General features: G+C 38.3%; 1 protein-coding gene across 1 annotated transcript in view; it reads left to right on the plus strand.

Annotated features, from left to right (window-relative positions):
• Positions 1 to 93: 93 nt before the first annotated feature.
• DCAF17 (DDB1 and CUL4 associated factor 17) overlaps positions 94 to 19356 on the plus strand; it is a 42233-nt gene continuing 22970 nt past the window's right edge. Inside the window, exons 1-8 of the mRNA XM_047772858.1 lie at positions 94 to 579; positions 993 to 1096; positions 6343 to 6433; positions 10411 to 10547; positions 11310 to 11388; positions 12892 to 12981; positions 15089 to 15193; positions 15499 to 15604. Of these exons, the coding sequence (XP_047628814.1) occupies positions 454 to 579; positions 993 to 1096; positions 6343 to 6433; positions 10411 to 10547; positions 11310 to 11388; positions 12892 to 12981; positions 15089 to 15193; positions 15499 to 15604 (838 nt within the window). The 5' untranslated portion in view covers positions 94 to 453. The remainder of the gene's footprint in view (positions 580 to 992; positions 1097 to 6342; positions 6434 to 10410; positions 10548 to 11309; positions 11389 to 12891; positions 12982 to 15088; positions 15194 to 15498; positions 15605 to 19356) is intronic.

Here is a 19356-nt window from a genome sequence, read left to right on the forward strand (position 1 = left end):
GGGGCGGGGCGGGGCCGCGGTGGGTTGAAGGCGGGGCCAGGGCAAGGGCTCGCTGCCCGCTGCCTGATGGGGATTGTAGTTCTGGGAACAAGCCAGGCTCCCTCAGAGTGTACTGGGAACTACATTTCCCGGTGAGGGAACGGCTCCAGCCGACCGCGCGTTACGCCGGCATCGTGCTGTCGGCAGCCGGGTCCCGAGCCCTAGAGCGTTGGAGGGGGCGGCGGAGAAGGGAGTTGCTTTTCCTTCCCACTTCTCCACTCACGGGCAGCACCGGCTTTGCCTTCCCTCGCCCCACCGCCTTGCGCCCACCGCCAGGCTCCCGGTGTCACCTTTTCCTGGGCCCCTCAGGGAGTTGGGGCCTGGAAGTTCGGCGGTAGGGGCCCTTGCTCTGCGCGCGAGTGAGGGGCGCGCCCCTCTTGAGCCCGGACAACTCCGCGATTGGCCCGCGCCTCCATGGGGCCAAGTCAGAAGCCCAACGTGTGCTGCCGGCTGAGTCGCCGGGCGCTGGGCTTCTTCTCGCGCGACGCGGGCGTGGTGCAGAGGACCAACCTGGGCATCTTGCGGGCGCTGGTGTGCCAGGTGACCACCCGCCACCGGGAGCCGAACCTGGGGCAGCGGGGCGACGGGGAGGTCAAGACTTCTTGCTGGGGTGCAGTTTTTCTGCAGGACAACCCGTTTTTAAGATCTCACGTGATGGTCAGGGTGATCCAGGCCTTGAAGCGGGGGGTTTAGTAAATAACCATTAAAACGGAACCGCCGCATGCTTTTAGTTTTAACCTTCGTATATCTTCTTAGAAACAGTTTTTCTAAAAATCGATCACTCCACTTAAGCCAAAACGCGAGGGCAGATTGAGGAAGCATTGAACATAATGTTTTTTAAAAAGTACATGAGATTACTTTGAAAACTGTCAATTTAACCATCCAACTTAAAATTGGTGCAGAGTGGAAGCTTATGAGTTATTTCCTAAACTGAAGTTCCTTGTGTCTTTCAGGAAAGTACTAAATTTAAGAATGTTTGGACGACTCATTCCAAGTCACCTATAGCCTATGAGAGAGGAAGAATATATTTTGATAATTATCGATGCTGTGTCAGCAGGTATCTGGTGAAAATTTTTGTTGTAATTCATTTGACTGTTGATCTGAACTCTAATATTTATGGAAACACTTATGCCTACATTAGTGCTTGTGAAATAAGAGAATGGAAAAATGGGTCCAAAAATAAGAGTAGGGGATAAAATGCGTGTTAACTTAAAAATCTTGTTAAATCTAAAGTTTGAGGTTTCATTTTCATTTTATTGGTATTCGCTATAATACCAATTTATAGCAAATTCATGTTGCAGGCAAAATGATAGCTTGCTGGGTACAATGTAGTATTTTATTCTGCTTAAAAGATAGAGTCAAGAGATACAGGTACCTAATAATTAGATGCTTATTTATTTATTTATTGTCTTTTTGCCATTTCTTGGGCTGCTCCTGTGGCATATGGAGGTTCCCAGGCTAGGGGTCTAATCGGGGCTGTAGCTGCCGGCCTACAGTAGAGCCACAGCAACGCGGGATCCGAGCCGCGTCTGCAACCTACACCACAGCTCCCGGCAACGCCAGATCCTCAACCCACTGACCAAGGCCAGGGATCGAACCCACAACCCCATGGTAGAACCCGCAACCCCATGGTTCCTAGTCGGATTTGTTAACCACTGAGCCACAATGGGAACTCCCTTCGTTCCTTCTTTTTAAACAGCTTTATAATTCACTGATTTAAACTGTGTGATTCAATGAATTTTACTTCCTTGAAATTCGTATTCAATGAAAATGAATTTGATGAACCATTGGTGATTCATATAGGCAACCGTCATTACAGTTAATTTTAGAACATTTTCATCACCTGAGAAAGAAACACTATACCCTTTAACTATCACAGCAATACCTTCAACACTCTCAGCCCTAAGCAACTAGTAGTTTATTTTCTTTCTCTATAGATTGATCTATTCTGGACATTTCAAAAAAATGAAATCACATTGTATGTGATTTATTTGTGATTGGCTGTATTTATTTTTTATTTCTTTTGTTTTTTTTTGCCATTTCTTGGGCCACTCCCACGGCATATGGAAGTTCCCAGGCTACGGGTCAAATTGGAGCCATAGCTGCTGGCCTACACCAGAGCCATGCCAGAGCCACACCAATGCGGGGTCCGAGCTGTGTCTGCAACCTACACCACAGCTCACAGGCAATGCCAGATCCTTAACCCACTGAGCAGGGCCAGGGATCGAACCCAAAACTTCATGGTTCCTAGTCGGATTCGTTAACCACTGAGCCACGATGGGAACTCCCTAGATTACCAATTTATTATAAAAGTTCATAAGTCAGGAATAGCCAGAAGGGAGAGATGCATAGGACAAGGTATATGGGAAGGAGCACAGAGCTCTGATCAGGCTCTGCATTCAGGCCACTCTCCCTAAATCTTCCTGTGTTCACTAACCTGGAAGCACTTTTCCTTTTCTAGTATCTTTATTTAATGCCGTACATTTCCCTTTAAGCACTGGGGGGCGGGGGGGGGGGTGTGCTTTTTAGGACCACACCTGTGGCATATGGAGGTTCCCAGGCTAGGGGTCCAATCAGAGCTACAGCTGCCGGCCTATGCCACAGCCACAGCAATGCCAGATCCGAGCCATGTCTGCGATTTACACCACAGCTCACAGCAATGCCAGATCCTTAACCCACTCAGCAGGCCAGGGATCGAACCCGAAACCTCATGGTTCCTAGTCAGATTTGTTTCCACTGCACCATGAGGGGAACTCCTCTCCTCAACTTCTGAAGGTTAACCTCCCAGGACACAGAATTCTAGGTTGGTAGGAGGTTTTGTTTTGTTTCATCGCTTTAAATAGTTCACTCCACTCTCTACTTGCTGGCATGGTTTCTGAAGTGAAGTCCTGTGTAACTCTTACCCTGTTCCTCTAGAGGCAAAGTGCTTTTTTCCCCTCTGCCTTCTTTCACAATGTTCTCTTTGTTTTTGCTTTTCTACAGTTAGACTATGATATGCCTAGGTATAGATTTTTGGTATTTATCATACTTCACGTTCTGCAAGCTTTCTGTACATGTAGTTTGGTGTCTGTCATTAATTTTGGAAAATTCTCAGCCATTATTATTTCAAGTGTTTCTTCTGTTTTGTTCTTTTTCTTCTCCTTTTGCTATTCCCATTATGTATATGTTGCACATTTTCTAATTATCCCACAGTTCTCAGTCTGTTCTGCTTTTTTCATTCTTTTTTCTTTCTAGTTTGGGAAAGTTTCTGTTGACATACCTTCAGGCTCATTAATTCTTTCCTTGGCAATGTCTAGTCTACTGATAAGCTCATCAAAGACATTCTTCATTTGTATTATGGTGTTTTTGATTTCTAGCATTTCCTTTTGATTTTTCGTAGGGTTTTTTTTCTCTCTCTGTTTAATTATCCATCTGTTCCTGCATGTGTTCGCTTTTTCCATTAGAACCTTTAGCCATATTAATCATAGCCATTTTGGGTCCCCAATTTGATAATTCCAAAATTTCTGCCATCACTTAAGTCTGGTTCTGATGCTTGCTTTTTCTCTTCAATCTCGTATTTTGCATTTTAGAATGCTTTGTTATTTTTTTTATTGAAAGTTGCATGTGACGTATCAGGGACTAGAAATTGCAGGAAATAGGTCTTTAGAGTGAGATTTATGTTTATCTGGCTAGGGGTTAGGCTGTGTTTTGTTGTTTGCTGTAGCTGTAGGTGTCAGAGCCTAAAATTTTCTCTAGTGTCCTTGTTTTTGTCTCCTCAGTATGGACTCGAGCGACTTACCCTTGGGTTTTTGTTTCTAGTAAGCTGTGATTCTTGGTATCCACCTCTCTCTCTGATTTGGGGAGGGGGGGGCAGCAGTTTGTCCTGTGACCTCAGTTTTCTGATGTCATCATAAGAGTTGTTGATTTTCCAGTTTATTTAGTTTTTTCTTGTTGTGAGAACATGAGTGATGGACCAGAAACCAGGAGTTAGAGACGATGGTTTTTTTGGTAGTGTTGAGTCGGGGCTAGGCAGAAGAAGGGAGTCCCACCTCTTGACAGTTTTCATCTTGCTGAGCTGAGAATGGTGGGAAGGAAGCACATCCTATTTCAAACACCATAGACTCTCACTGTTTTTACTGAACTCTAGTAGATTTTTTAGTAGATGTTCTTCTGTTTGCTGTATGGTCCTAGGAGCACTTTCAGAGATATTAATCAGTTGTCCTTTTAAAATTTTCCTGGGGAGCAATGCCCACAGATCTCATGCTGAAAGTGAAAATCTGTGTACCTTCCTATATGAGCATATGTCATTTATCATGTGTAACAAAATTAACAGTAATTATTTGGTTTTTTGTTTGTTTGTTTTTACTTTTTAGGGCCCTGCCCATAGCATATGGAAGTTCCCAGGCTAGGGGTTAAATCACAGTTACAGCTGCTGACCTCTGCCACAGCCACAGTAACGTGGGATCCAAGCCACGTCTGTGACCTATACCACAGCTCATGGCAATGCCAGATTCCCAGCCCCACTGAGTGAAGCCAGGGATTGAAACCACATCCTCATGGATACTAGTCGGGTTTGTTTCCGCTGCACAACAAAAAGAGCTCCCAGTTCTTTGGGAATTTAATGTCCATTTCATGCCCATTTTCATAATTTTTCCAATTTTAAGGTATCTGCTTTAATTAATTTGTGTGTGTGTGAGTGCGTGTGTCTTTTGAGGGCCACACCCATGGCATATGGAAGTTCCCAGGCTAGGGGTCTAATTGGAGCTATAGGTGCCAGCCTACACCACAGCCACAACAATGCAGGATCTGAGTTGCATCTGCGACCTATACCACAAGCTCACAGCAACAACAGATCCCTAACCCAGTGAGCAAGGCCAGGGATCAAACCCCTGTCCTATGGATACTAGTTGGGTTCGTTACCTCTGAGCCATGATAGGAACTCCTAATTAAATTAAAAAAAAAATCGGAGTAAGTGGCACTGGTTGGTGATCCAGTGATAAATAGTATTAGAGTTCTTTAATATGCCTTTCAGAGGTGTTTTACCCATAGGTTAAATCATACATAAGGTTTCAGAGTTCCCTTCATGGTTCAGTGGTTAACAGACCCAACTGGGATCCATGAGGATACAGGTTTGATCCCTGGCCTTGATCAGTAGTTCAGGGATCTGGCATTGCTGTGAGCTGTGGTGTAGGTCGCAGATGCAGCTCAGATCCCACATTGCTGTGGCCGTGCCATAGGCTGGCAGCTGCAGCTCCAATTTGACCCCTAGCCTGGGAACTTCCATATACCGTGAGTGCGACCCTAAAAAGAAAAGAAAAAAATCATATATAAGTTTGCTTTAATTCCTGTGAAACTCTGGTTTAAATCTTTGAATCAGTGAGAAAACATCAAAGGTGAATGAAATTATCACCTTAAGAATTGTTTGTAAATAGTTTAATTTTAAAGTTCATGTGTTTGAAAAAATGAAAACACCTGTGATCACATCTCAGTAGTAATCAGAGGAGTATAAATTAAAGGTAAGGGACTCTTTTTCATATCAAAAATATAGTGTTCAGGAGTGCTTACTGTGGCTCAGAGGAAACAAACTTGACTAGTATCCATGAGGATGCAGGTTCAATCCCTGGCCCCACTCAGTGGGATAAGGATTTCAAATTGGCACAAGCTCTGGTGTAGAATGCAGACTCAGCTCAGATCTGGCATTGCTTTGGCTGTGGTGTAGGCCAGCAGCTGTAGCCCTGATTCAACCCCTAGCCTGGGAACCTCCGTATGCCAAACGTGCAACCCTAAAAAAAATAAATGAAGTGTTCAATATTAGCAGAAGTATAAACTTGTTCAACCTTTCTGAGAGGCAACTTGGAAATAAAAAAGACCTTAAAGAATATTTCCATTTTTATTTACTAATTTTCATCTTGAAATAAAACAACTCTTTAACTAATTTTCATTTTACAATGTTGGAATGATATGGAATTCCACAGAGATATTAATAGTCAATGTTTAAGGGTAAAGAAAGAATTCAGTATCCAATTTTGGAAAATGATCTGCAGGTAGGTATATAGATGTAAGGAAAAACTAGACAGAAATAAACCAAAATGTTAGTAACTGTTATTTTGGATGGTTTTATAGTGTAATTTATTATATATTTTAGATTTTTCTTCAGTCATGATCAGAAGAAATGTTAACATTTAGTTAAGAGGGAAAGCAAAGTAGCAAGTTGTATTTTTGGTATTCTGAATCTCTGAATTTAAATAAAACAACAACAAAAAACCCCACGCAAATCTGAGTAAACACTCTCATTTATGAAGAATAATCTTTTTTTTCCTTCAGTGTTGCATCAGAGCCAAGAAAACTCTATGAAATGCCAAAATGTTCCAAATCAGAAAAAATAGAGGATGCTTTATTATGGGAATGCCCAGTGGTAAGATTTGTTTTTAAAGCATTTGTTTCTAAAACATTTTTAGCCTGGAAGAACTGAGTATCGTTACTATATTGTATAAAGAAATAAAACTTAAGTATCATAGTTATTCTTAAATCTTGAAAGGAGTCAGGAAGAGAGCTTGTCATTTGTCATTTTTCTCATGAAATAATTTTGATCTTAGCTATATTTTTTGATACTATGAATATATTTTAACTTTTGATACCATTTATAAATCTTGAAAACTAGAAAAAGTTATGAACTGATTAAAAGTTTCATTAGCAATATAAGCTGGTTTATAGTTATTCTTAGTATTTAAGAGATTATTCTACTTAATATGTTGAGACAATAAAATATTAGGGCAACAGTTATCTTTGAAAGTGTAGTCTATGAGTTTCCTCTATGTATCTTGTTAGGAAAATAATAAGATAAAAATAAAAAATAAAATGATAGATAAGCTCATTCCATCAGACTAGCATTGCCCCAATGTGGATTTTTCAGAATACTGTTTTCATAACCTGTTAACATTTTATTCTTGGTTAAGGACTTGAGAGAATTAGGTTGTTTAAAGGGTTAAACAAATTTATTTATAGAATTACTTCTCAGAGCTTTTAATAATGATAATAATACTTAGAATAATTATGTGTATGATGATTATAAGGCCATTTTCCCAACTCCATTGTAGAACTTTTTTGAGATATATTTCTAAGCATTATTTTTTCATGAGATCAGTGTTCTAAGAAACACACTTAAAAAGTACTGCAACAGGGAGTTCCCATCGTGGCTCAGTGGTTAACAAATCTGACTAGAAACCATGAGGTTGCGGGTTCAATCCCTGGCCTTGCTCAGTGGGTTAAGGATCCAGCATTGCCCTGAGCTGTGGTGTAGGTTGCAGATGTGGCTCGAATCCCGAGTTGCTGTGGCTCTGGTGTAGGCCAGTGGCTACAGCTCCGATTCAACCCCAAGCCTGGGAACCTCCATATGCCGTGGGAATGGCTCAAGAAAAGGCAAAAAGACAAAAAAAAAAGTGCTGCAACAAATTAATCAGGTCTCTAAATCTGGCTATCTGTTTTTTGGGAAAAGTAGAACTCAGAATCTGTGACCAAAAATAATGTTTAAAGGTTAAGAGACTAGGCTTTGAATTTACTATTAAAAATTTTTTTTTGGAGTTCCCTTGTGGCACAGCAGGTTAAGGATCCCTCGTTGTCATTGCAGTGGCTCCAGTTGCTGCTGTTGCAGGGGTTCCACCCCTGGTGCAGGAAGTTTTCACATGCTATGAGTGTAGCCAAAAACAAAAATTCTTTTTTCTTTTTTTCCTTTTTTGGCCACCCCGTGGCATATGGATTTCCTGTGCCAGGCATCAGATCTGAGCTGCAATTGCAAAACCACTGTGCCCAGCCAGGGATCAAACCTGCGTCTTGGAGCTGCGGTAGAGACACTGCCGATCCTGTTGCACTGCAATAGGAACGTCTTCTTTTTTTTTTTTTTTTTTTTAAAGACTTGCACATACATAAAATTATAGTTTTCTAGACTGCTGCTTTCTGTTTTCCTGGACAGTTACTCTCTTTTCATAAAAGGCTCCTTTTTAAAAATCAATAAAACTTTAAATCTATGCTTTCTTCCCTAACTCCTTATTGAAAATTAAAAAACAAACAAACAAACAAAAAAAAACTATTGTGACCCCCACATCCAGTCTTTTAATCCATGCTCATTGGTGAGGGCAAGAAGATGGCAGATTTCTTTTTTTTTTTTTTTGTCTTTTTGGCCATTGAGGGCCGCACCAGGGGCACATGGAGGTTCCCAGGCTAGGGGTCTAATTGGAGCTGTAGCCACCGGCCTACACCAGAGCCACAGCAATGCCAGATCCAAGCCATGTCTGTGACCTGCACCACAGCTCACGGCAATGCCAGATCCTTAACCCACTGAGCAAGGCCAGGGATCGAACCCGCAACCTCATGGTTCCTAGTCGGATTTGTTTCCGCTGCACCACGATGGGAACTCCATGATGGCAGATTTCTTAATAGAGAAAAGTTTCAAAGACACCAGTGCAAAATAACAATTTAGAGCAATCCTGCAAAAATAAAGTTTCTAGTAACCGAATTCCTAATCTCACCTTTAACATTTTGTTCTTATTTGAAGTGAAGCAGGATTTTCCCCTAAGAAAAACCGTGAAGCATATTGTTTTTGTTTTTGTTTTTGTTTTCTTTGTCTTTTTGCTATTTCTTTGAGCTGCTCCCGGGGCATATGGAGGTTCCCAGGCTAGGGGTCGAATCGGAGCTGTAGCCACTGGCCTACGCCAGAGCCACAGCAACACGGGGTCCGAGCCGCATCTGCAACCTACACCGCAGCTCACGGCAATGCCAGATCGATAACCCACTGAGCAAGAGCAGGGACAGAACCTGCAACCTCATGGTTCCTAGTCGGATTCGTTAACTACTGCGCCACGACAGGGACTCCATATGAAGCATGTTGTTAACATGCTGATGTGAAACTACATTTAAACTAGCACCTTTGTTTTCTGATACAATGTGCGAAATATAACTTTTAATTTAGGAAAATAGCTCAAATCTATTATACATTCTACCTAATAATTCTTTATTTTAAGGAAACAAGGTATGAGTGGTACATTTTTAAAAGTTTTAAATTCTCCTTGAGATGATGCTTAAATAAGACACCAAATAATAAAAATATTTACATTCTTTTGTGATGATGATTTTAGTATAAAATTTCAGTAGCTAATAAGCTTAAACACACACACACACGCAAAACCAAGAAACAACAACAAAAAACCTTGATTCTTTCCCTAACATTTGAAAGGGGAGGTAAAGCTTAGGAGTATAAATAACTACACCTACATTCTTTTCTATTCACTTTTCAGCCTGACCAAATAATAGATTGATTTCAACTTTTCTTAATTTTTCTGTTAGACCTTCCCTTACAAATCAAAGTAGAACCCTTTGCTTCTCTTTCTCTTCCTGCCTTAGACTTTCACCTTGTGACAGCTCCTCAGGGGCAGATACACCTAGGCAGCTTTCCTCTCTCATTGTTGAGAGTATTTAACTGGAGACAGAGGTACTTTTTTTTGTTTTTGCTCTTTAGGGCTGAACCTGTTGCATATGAAGTTCCCTGGCCAAGAGTCAAATCGAAGCTACAGCTGCTGGCCTATACCACAGCCACAGCAACGCAGGATCCGAACCGCATCTTCGACCTACACCACAAGGGTAATGCCGGATCCTTAACCCACTGAGTGAGGCCAGGGATCGAACCTGCATCCTCATGGATACTAGTCGAGCTCATTACTGCTGAGCCACAACAGGAACTTCCGAGACAGAGGTTATCTTTAGAATTAGGTACATTTCTGTTCTTTGGCTGCCTTGATTCTGGATTTTAGCTTTTCATTTGAGGTTAGAGTAGCGCCACAGTGAACAATGGGTTAATTTGCCCTTTTGCCATTTTGCCTTCTATCAAAAGGAAAACAAGACTTGGAATAAAGAAATATCTATTCTAGCAGATGACTCGTAATTTCTTATGCTAGTGTTATACGCAGTTTTAAGAACTGTTACTGCTATTGTCATTGTTATCACAGCAGCATCATTAGTAGTACTCCTATTGCTGTAGTTATTATGATGACAGTTGGCTGACATTTGTTGAATACTTAGTGATTGATTAATAGTTATAATAAGTTATTTTTTAAGTTTTATTGAAGCATAGTTAATTTACAAGGTTGTAGTAATAAGTAATAATAAATTATTACTGGTACTGTTTTTGTACTCTATATGAATAAACTCAGGAAATTAATGGTGAAAAAATTACTCAAGTTTTAATATTTCTTATCTTAATTCTGTGTTTGTGCATTAATATTTCTTCTTTACTTATTTGACTATTGCTTTAAGTGTTTAGTTACTTTCTTTGGAGGTGGATTACTGCAGATCATTCATGACCAAGCAGTTTCAGTTTTATACCTCATTTCTTTTTTTAAGGGCGAAATGCTTCCCAATTCATCAGATTATAAATCCTCACTCATAGCGCTGACTGCTCATAATTGGCTACTTCGTATATCAGCAACTACCGGAAAAGTACTTGAGAAAATATATCTTGCTTCATATTGCAAATTCAGGTATTAACTGTGACTCTGTTATTGAAAATTTTATTATAAAATTTTGAGACTTGTGGCCTAGGATATTTCAAGATTTTTTTTTTTTTTAAGTTTTCCATTGTGTACCTGGATCTCACTTTATTAACCTATTCTCTCTTTTTCTCTCCTTATGACTACTTTTGAAGATCTGAGGGTAGAGACATTTTATCATTTATCTGTGTATTCCTCATAAGTAACTAACTTCTAGTAGTTGGCAAATACCCTTTTTTTGAAAAGTTGCCTTTGTACAAGTAGTATTTTATAAGTAGGATGTGTAGGATGTATTTTATGGCAGATTTTTTGAAGGCTAGTTTGTTGCAGTTAAATAACCTACCTCGTATAATCTAAGAACTGTTATTTTAACCAGTAGTTTTATAAATTAGATATAAATTTTTGCAGGGAATATGTGCATACAAATGTGAATGTAACACTTTAAATGATTTTGTAACTTTTAACATTCTACAGCAGGAGTTTTTTTGTTTTCTAAGTTTTGAATATTATCAAATGGAAACTATTTTTATTCATTGATACTCTGGAAGGATTAAAATTATATGTGTATTTTTAAATAGGAATAAATGCATAGAAGACTCTAAAGGGAATTCTTTTAGCTATTTATTTGTTTAATAAATTACTTTGCTTTTATAATTTAAGTAACTGAAAATTGTTCACTCATAAAATATCTATTTTGTTTTAAGTGTAAGGAAACAGACTCAAATAATAAACTTTTCTTCATTCTTTCAAAAGATACTTGAGTTGGGATACTCCTCAAGAAGTCATTGCAATCAAGTCAGCTCAAAACAAAGGCTCAACATTGGCCCGGCAGGTAGACATCTTTAAACATTCAATAAAATGAAGCATTTGTTTCCAGAGGAATTTGTCTGAAAATTTGTCATGAAAGAACTGATGATCTTTGATTTCTAAAGGACACCATAAAAGTTGCATACCACAATTTAAGAAATTCCCTTCAAGCCACTCTGGGGAAGATTATTTTATATTCTATAGTGAAAAGAAATTGGCTAAACCTTATTCTTCAAAGTAAGGGAGCTCTTGTCTTCAGGAAGAGAAATGGCTCAAGTTTGGTTTTTTCTGTTTGTTTTTTTTAGGGCCGCACCCATGGCATATGGAGGCTCTTAGGCTAGGGCTTGAATTGGAACTGGCCTACACCACAAGCCATAGCAACACCAGATCCTTAACCTACTGAGGAGGCCAAGGATCAAACCTACATCCTCATGTAGGCTAGTGGGGCTCGTTACTGCTGAGCCACCATGGGAACTTCCTGTTGATATTTTTAAAATTTCATTTAGCCATGTCAGTGTAACGCTGTTTTGTAATGTTAAATGATATAACCATGATAACTATGTATCTTTTGATGAGGCTCTTTACTATTATAATTCAAATTTATAGTATAAATTATATTGCATAATAATGTATTATAAATATGCTATATTTATATTATATTCATGTAAATATGTACTCATTTATATTATAACAATCATATAGTATATACAATATATTTTGCTTTTAGTATGTAAAATATGTTTTTGTAAAATGTATTTTGTTAAGAAATTTTTACTGTTATGTTTACTTTTATAGATTTTTGTGTGTCATGCATTTTGTAGTGTCTGAAGAGCTAAAGGTTTAGTGGACATATTTTGAATATGTAGACCTTCCTGTTTAAGTAAATTTGCTATGTAGATAGAGGGATGTTTTCAACTCATGGAAGCAGTGTTTGGTTTTTTGGGATTTTTTTTTTTGGTCTTTTTAGTGCTGGCTGTACCTGCACCATATGGAGGTTCTCAGGCTAGGGGTTGAATCGGAGCTGAAGCCACCAGCCTACACCACAGCCACATCAACTCAGGATCCAAGCCGAGTCTGCAACCTACACCACAGCTCCTGGTGACACTGGATTCTTAACCCACTGAGCAAGGCCAGGGATCCACCCGTGTCCTCATGGACATTAGTCGAGTACATTTACTGCTTAGCCATGACGGGAACTCCCAGAATGTTTTTTTTTTTAATTTAAAAAATTGTTTTAAATTGAAGTATTGTTGATGTATAGTACTGTATAAGTTACACGTGTACAATGTAATGATTCATTATTTTTAAAGGTTATATTCCATTTCTAGTTATTATAAAATATTGGCTTTATTCCCCAGTTGACCAGTGTACCCTTATAGCCACTTTTATACATAATAGTCTGTACCTCTTAATCCCCTGCCCCCATGTTGCCCCTCCCCACTTCCCTCTCCCCACTGGTAAGCACTAGGAAAACATTGGTTGTAAAGTACTCCTGAGAGCTGTCTATGATTTTAGTTTCTCCTTTTAGGCAGGCATTCAACAGCCTGTTTTGCTGTACCTTGCAGTGTTCCATGTGCTACCTTTCTCACTGATAGGGATTTTGGAAATCAACAAAAAGGTAAGAACTCATTTCTGATTTAATTGTAATATTAATTTTTGACAATGAGATGTAATGTCATTGTTTAATGATAGGTTTATTAAGTCTGTGGATTGGAAATGGTCCATTAACTATAAAATGCTTGCTGATCTGGTTTGTTTCATATCAAAATACACGAGAACATTCGGGAAGAGAGCCTAATCATCCCTTCATCTTTCTGCATGTTTTTATGTTTCTCAAGTGGACAGTGTTAAATATCTGTGGTCATTAACAAAGCGCTGTTTTATAAAATTATGAAATGAGCATTTTTTTCAGAGGGAATATTCCAAAGCTTGTTAAAATGATCATTAAAAAAGGTGGAAAGCTGCAACAAAGAGCCTTATTTTAATTATAAGGTATAGCTCTACCTTTTTATGAATTAAATATGTAAATTTTTCAACTCATTCAGTGTTGGGTTTTTTTGTTGTTGCCATTATTCTTGATTTGTAGGGTGATTCTATGGAGAGAAAGAAAGGGCATATTTCCTTTGAGTAAAAGAATCAATAGTTATCTACTCTTCTTTAAAAAAATTGTTACTTAGACTGGGTAAATAGTTATTTATTGATCTAGTCTACTAATATTAAGCACCAGAAATACTATTGAGGCCAGATCTTGAGTGTCCACTAATATTCATGAGCAAACAAGATGAATGTATTTTTGAAAAATTTATATAAGAATAATATACTAAACGGCATAAAGGCATAATGATGTTAATTATTTATGGTTTGTTTTGTACCAGGTATTTTGAATATTTTACAGAATATGATGATAGTGTAACATAAAAAGTATTCAACTAGGTTAAGTGGCTGCCGAAATCCTAAAGGTAGTAAATGGAAAAGCCTAAATTTGATTCCAAAGATTAAACCAAATTTTAAAATAGAATGTCTATTGTAGTGTTCATTATTTGAAAAGTACATAGGAATTACTCCTTTTTAAAGTGAGGAATGAGGATAAGATAATAAAAAGTCATAGTAAGAACAAAGCAAACCGTATTTATTCTTTTAAGAGGTGACAGAAAACACAACTCAGTGAATTTAATTGTTCTCTTTGTGCTTGTCAATATACTTATTACAGTTTACAACAGGAATGAACACTTAGCAAAGTCATAAATTATTTCTATTTATTCTTACATATTCAAATAATCATTTGAGGGATCTGATTTTGATTATGGTCATTTGAATTTAAGTAAATTTTTCACTTACCACGCTTAACAAGACTAACCAGAGGCCAGGCTCAGAATGTACTTTAAGCTATTTGTTGGGGTAGTAAATCGTCACTAAATGAGTAGAAACAGAAACAGATCCTCACTTATTTCTAGTGAAGATCCTTCACTTATTCTTTCAGTGCTGTGAATATTTGCGTATGTTGGTTGGCTTTTGTTAAATATTAAAATAGGCACAGAATTAAGTTCTTTACCAGAGCTCTGTAGAGAATCATGACATAATCCTGTACATGGAACAGAGACAGAAAGGGCAAAGCGTTACTCACAGTCAACTAGGCTAAATGTCTTTGTATGTATTTGGTCTTTAACATATTTGGTTTTTGTGTGTCTAAAAAAATCAAACAGTATTAGATATTTAAAGAACAGGTAATGATAAAATTCTGGAGTTAGTTGGTTTTTATTAGAATTACGTTCTTAGACCCAATCATTTCATCTCTAGCTTAAAAATGTCCTTTTATAGATAACATTTTACCCTAAAGGAATAGATCCCTGTACTTACTCAACTATGCATATCCTGCATGGTGGTATTAAATAGACTCAGTTTACACCTATGTCCATGAGGAAAAGGATTTGTTATTTAAAGACTGACAAAACAGTGAAGCAAATGGATGAAGCAAATGAATGCTGCGGCATCCTTTTGAGGGATTTGTGCTGCACTCCCATAGTGCTTCAGTTTGAGACCCCAGTGGCTTCCGCTCATGCCTAATAACACCTTAGCTTCAAGTTTCTGAATTATAATTATGATATAATGTTAGGCAGCAGTGTTATAGGGATTACTTGAGTATTAAGCAGATACACAAACACTGTAAACACTCAGAGGATTGGCCTTCTGGTCTTTTCTCAGGTGATATCTACCTTTCCCCTCAGATTTTCGGGAACGTTACAGATGCCACCTTGTCTCATGGAATACTGATTGTGATGTATAGCTCAGGACTGGTCAGACTTTATAGCTTCCAAGCCATCACTGAACAGGTAAAGAAAACTGAAAGTTGCCATAATACAACTGAAGTATGTTTAGTTTAGACTGAAGTATGATTTTTTTTTTAATGGGATGTTTTTAAAGTAAGGCGCTTGTGTAGATTTCAACTCTACAAAACTGTAAAAATGCAGAAAGACAAAGTAACCTTTAAGAGAGGGGTGGGAAGATAAACAAGAAAGGCCCTTGAATAAATAAAGCCATTTCCTCTGTCATATACATGTCAATTTGATTTTTTTCTCTCCAGACAGCAAATAAGTAGGTGCTAAAGCCACCATTTTTTGTTTTGTTTTGTTTTTAGTTCATGCAACAGAAACTTGACTTAGGGTGTGCATGCAGATGGGGTGGGACTACTGGAACTGTAGGAGAGGCTCCTTTTGGCATTCCTTGTAATATTAAAATCACAGGTATGGCTACAATATAGTACTTTTTTCACCTTAAAAATTAAGTGGTTATATTAGTATTTATTAATTGTAATCATCCAAATGTTTTTCTCATAATTTAATTATAAATTCCATTCATTTTACTCCTATACAGAGTATTCCTTGCTTTTGAATAGGTGTCCACAAAAATCTGTTATTCATTGACATAAAGGCCTGGGGGTGCTGGACTTTGGTTGGCCAGAGATCAGTGACCTTTGGCAAGTTACTTTACCTTTCAGTCCTTGATTTCCTTATTTGCAAAATAATAAGTTGCAGCAAATGATACCATCTTAGTTCCTTTATAACTTGAAATTTTACAAGTCTGTGAAATTTACCCAACTTAAAAATCAACAGGATTCTCTTGTGGTGCATCGGGTTAATCATCTAGCATTGTCACTGCTATAGCTCAGATTTGATCTCTGGCCCAGGAACTTCCATATGCCATGCGCACAACCAAAAAAAAAAGAAAAAACAACAACAAAGTACAAAAAAGAAAATTATACATAATTTTATAAATATAATAAAAATGTTCTATATTTAACTAGCTTATCAAATTCATCAGTTTATTAAAAAAGAAATCACCTACTACTCAAATAAACCATGACTTACCAGAGTTTGTCTCAGCAAAACTGGGATAAATTAATGCAAATAGGTATAAAAATCATGTGGATAAATAAAATATATTTTTTACCATAATTTTTATCTTTGTTTAGGTCATTAAGAACCATTGTCATGTTGAGGACATTTCCTTTTACTTCTAGCCAATAAACACATATTTAGGTGAAACTCCAAAGGTTTTTCTAATATGGGTCAAATAAGGCAATAATTTTTTTTTGTCTTTTTTGTCTTTTTTTGTTGTTGTCGTTGTTGCTATTTCTTGGGCCGCTCCCACGGCATATGGAGGTTCCCAGGCTAGGCGTTGAATCGGAGCTGTAGCCACCGGCCTACGCCAGAGCCACAGCAACGCGGGATCCGAGCCGCGTCTGCAACCTACACCACAGCTCACGGCAACGCCGGATTGTCAACCCACTGAGCAAAGGCAGGGACCGAACCCGCAACCTCATGGTTCCTAGTCGGATTCGTTAACCACTGCACCACGACGGGAACTCCAAGGCAATAATTTTTTTTTGTTATTATTAACATTGTATCATCAACAGATCAAGAAACAAATGAAAGATTTAATTGTGACAAAGATGTTCTTTTTTTTTTTAATCTTTTCTAGGCCCTCACCAGCAGCATATGGAGGTTCCCAGGCTAGGGGTCGAATCGGAGCTGTAGCCGCCAGCCTACACCACAGCCACAGCAACGCGGGATCCGAGCTGCGTCTGTGACCTACACCACAGCTCACGGCAACGCTGGATCCTTAACCCACGAGCAAGGCCAGGGATTGAACCTGAAATCTCATGGTTTCTAGTCAGATTCATTAACCACTGAGCCACGACAGGAACTCCCAAGATGTTCTTTTTATTAGTAACTGACAAACTATAAAAAGCAGAGAGGAGTTATCATGGCTCAGCAGTAATGAACCTGACTACTATCCACGAAATGCAGGTTCGATCCCAGGCCTCCCTCACTGGGTTAAAGGATCTGGTGTTGCTGTGAGCTGTGGTGTAGGTTGCAGACAAGGTTTGGATCTGGCATCGCTGTGGCTGTGGCGGTGGCGGTGGCGGTGGCGTAGGCCGGCAGCTGTAGCTCTGACTCAGCCCCTAGCCTGGGAACCTCCATATACATGTGTGCAGCCCTAAAAGGACAAAAAACAATCAGAGTCCAGTATAGCCAATTAAGCTATCCGAGAGGCTCAAAATACTCAAGTTTTGGAGTTCCCACTGTAGTACAGTGGGTTAAGGATCCAGTATTGTCTCTGTGGAGGCTCTGGTTGCTGCTGAGGTGCAAGTTCAATCCCCAGCCCAGGAACTTCCATATGCCACAGATGTGGCCCTAAATAAATAAATAAATATAAATTTAAAAAAATAAATAAATCACATTGTTAGATGTCTTGGACAAGCTGAATTAGGCAGTTTTGTGAAAACTCTGCTTTGGCAATACCTCCTAAATTTGATACAAATTCACTGGTAGGAATCTATTAAGAATCTTAAAACGGTAGGCCCCAGTAGTACCTAAATTGAATTATTTAATTTATTTATTTATTTTTTATCTTTTTTTTTTTTGTCTTTTTAGGGCTGCACCCATGGCATATGGAGGTTCCCAGGCTAGGGGTCAAATCAGAGCTGTAGCTGCCAGCCTATACCACAGCCATAGCAACTTAAATTGAATTATTTTGAAGAGAATTTACTACAATGGCAGCATTGTTCTCATTGAAATGCAGTTAACAAGCAAGTAAAACAAAGAACAGGGTGACAAAGAAAGCTCATAGACCCTTTGATTGTGCCGTGATTTTGGTCCTGTTTGTAGAGAGATTGGCTTTGAAATCACAGTCTTGTTCTGCTACTAGTAAGAGTGAAATTCCACTGTAACCGATGGTATGATAATGAGTAAATTACTTAACCTCTCTGGGCCTCACTTTTATCAACCTTAAAATAATAACATTTCAAAATATGATCTATGAAATCATGAGCCATTGTAAAACAATACAGTGATTGTTGGATGTTTGGCTAATAAAAGTAGCATGGTATATAGGAAACTTTGAGTATTTTTTCATACCATATTGACTGAAATCCTGTTTATTTCTCCAGTTCTGTTTTTCAGGGTCATTAACGTCTATACAAAATAATGTTCATTTTAACTTTAAATATTTTTTTAATCCAAAGCAGTTCATTTTCATTACGTAAAAATTAGGAAATAATGATAAAGTTTTAAACAGTCATAGTGCTCCTGCATAGAGTTAACTGTTATCACCTGTGTGGGTTTTTTTTGTAATCTTATAATGTATATATTTCTATATGTCTAAAACAAACAAAAAAAATCATGCTGAGAATACGCTTTCATAACTTGCCTTTTAAAAAATCAGTTCCGTTGAAGTATAATTCATATGCACTTCAATGCACTCATTTTAACTGTACAGTTTGAGTTTTGCCAAATGTTTATATCCATGAAACCACCACTATAATCAAGACTTAGAATTTCTTCATCACTCCAAAATGTTCCTCTGTGCCCTTTCCAGTTAATCTCCTTCCTATTCCCAGTCTTAGGCAACCAGTGAAACTGCCTTCTTTCACTCTGGATTTCTAGAGTTTCATATAAATGGAAGCATGTGACAAGTCCTTTTTTTGTCTGGCTTCTTTCACTCACCATATTACTTTTGAGATCCATCGCATATTATTGCACATATCTGTAGCCTAACCAGCTTTTAAATGTTAATATATTACAAACATTAATTTTCATCTAGATTATTTAATAGATGGTGTTAGGAAATCAATAAAGTTGGAGTCCTATATCACTCTTTACATCAAAATAAATAATAGATGGATTAAAGTTCTATAAGAAAACTTGGAGAATCATTTTATCTCAGAATTGAGAAGAACTTTCTGACACAAAACCCAGAGCCATTAAAGGGATTGATAATTTGCTTACATAAAAATAAAGTGCTGCAGGGCAAAAACAAAAACAAAAATTAAAACACACAAGGGAGTTCCCGTCGTGGCGCAGTGGTTAACGAATCCGACTAGGAACCACGAGGTTGCGGGTTCGTTCCCTGCCCTTGCTCAGTGGGTTAAGGATCCGGCGTTGCCGTGAGCTGTGGTGTAGGTTGCAGACGTGGCTCGGATCCCGCGTTGCTG

The sequence above is a fragment of the Phacochoerus africanus genome, chromosome 3 (genome assembly GCF_016906955.1).
Source record: "Phacochoerus africanus isolate WHEZ1 chromosome 3, ROS_Pafr_v1, whole genome shotgun sequence".
Taxonomy (NCBI): Eukaryota; Metazoa; Chordata; class Mammalia; order Artiodactyla; family Suidae; genus Phacochoerus; species Phacochoerus africanus.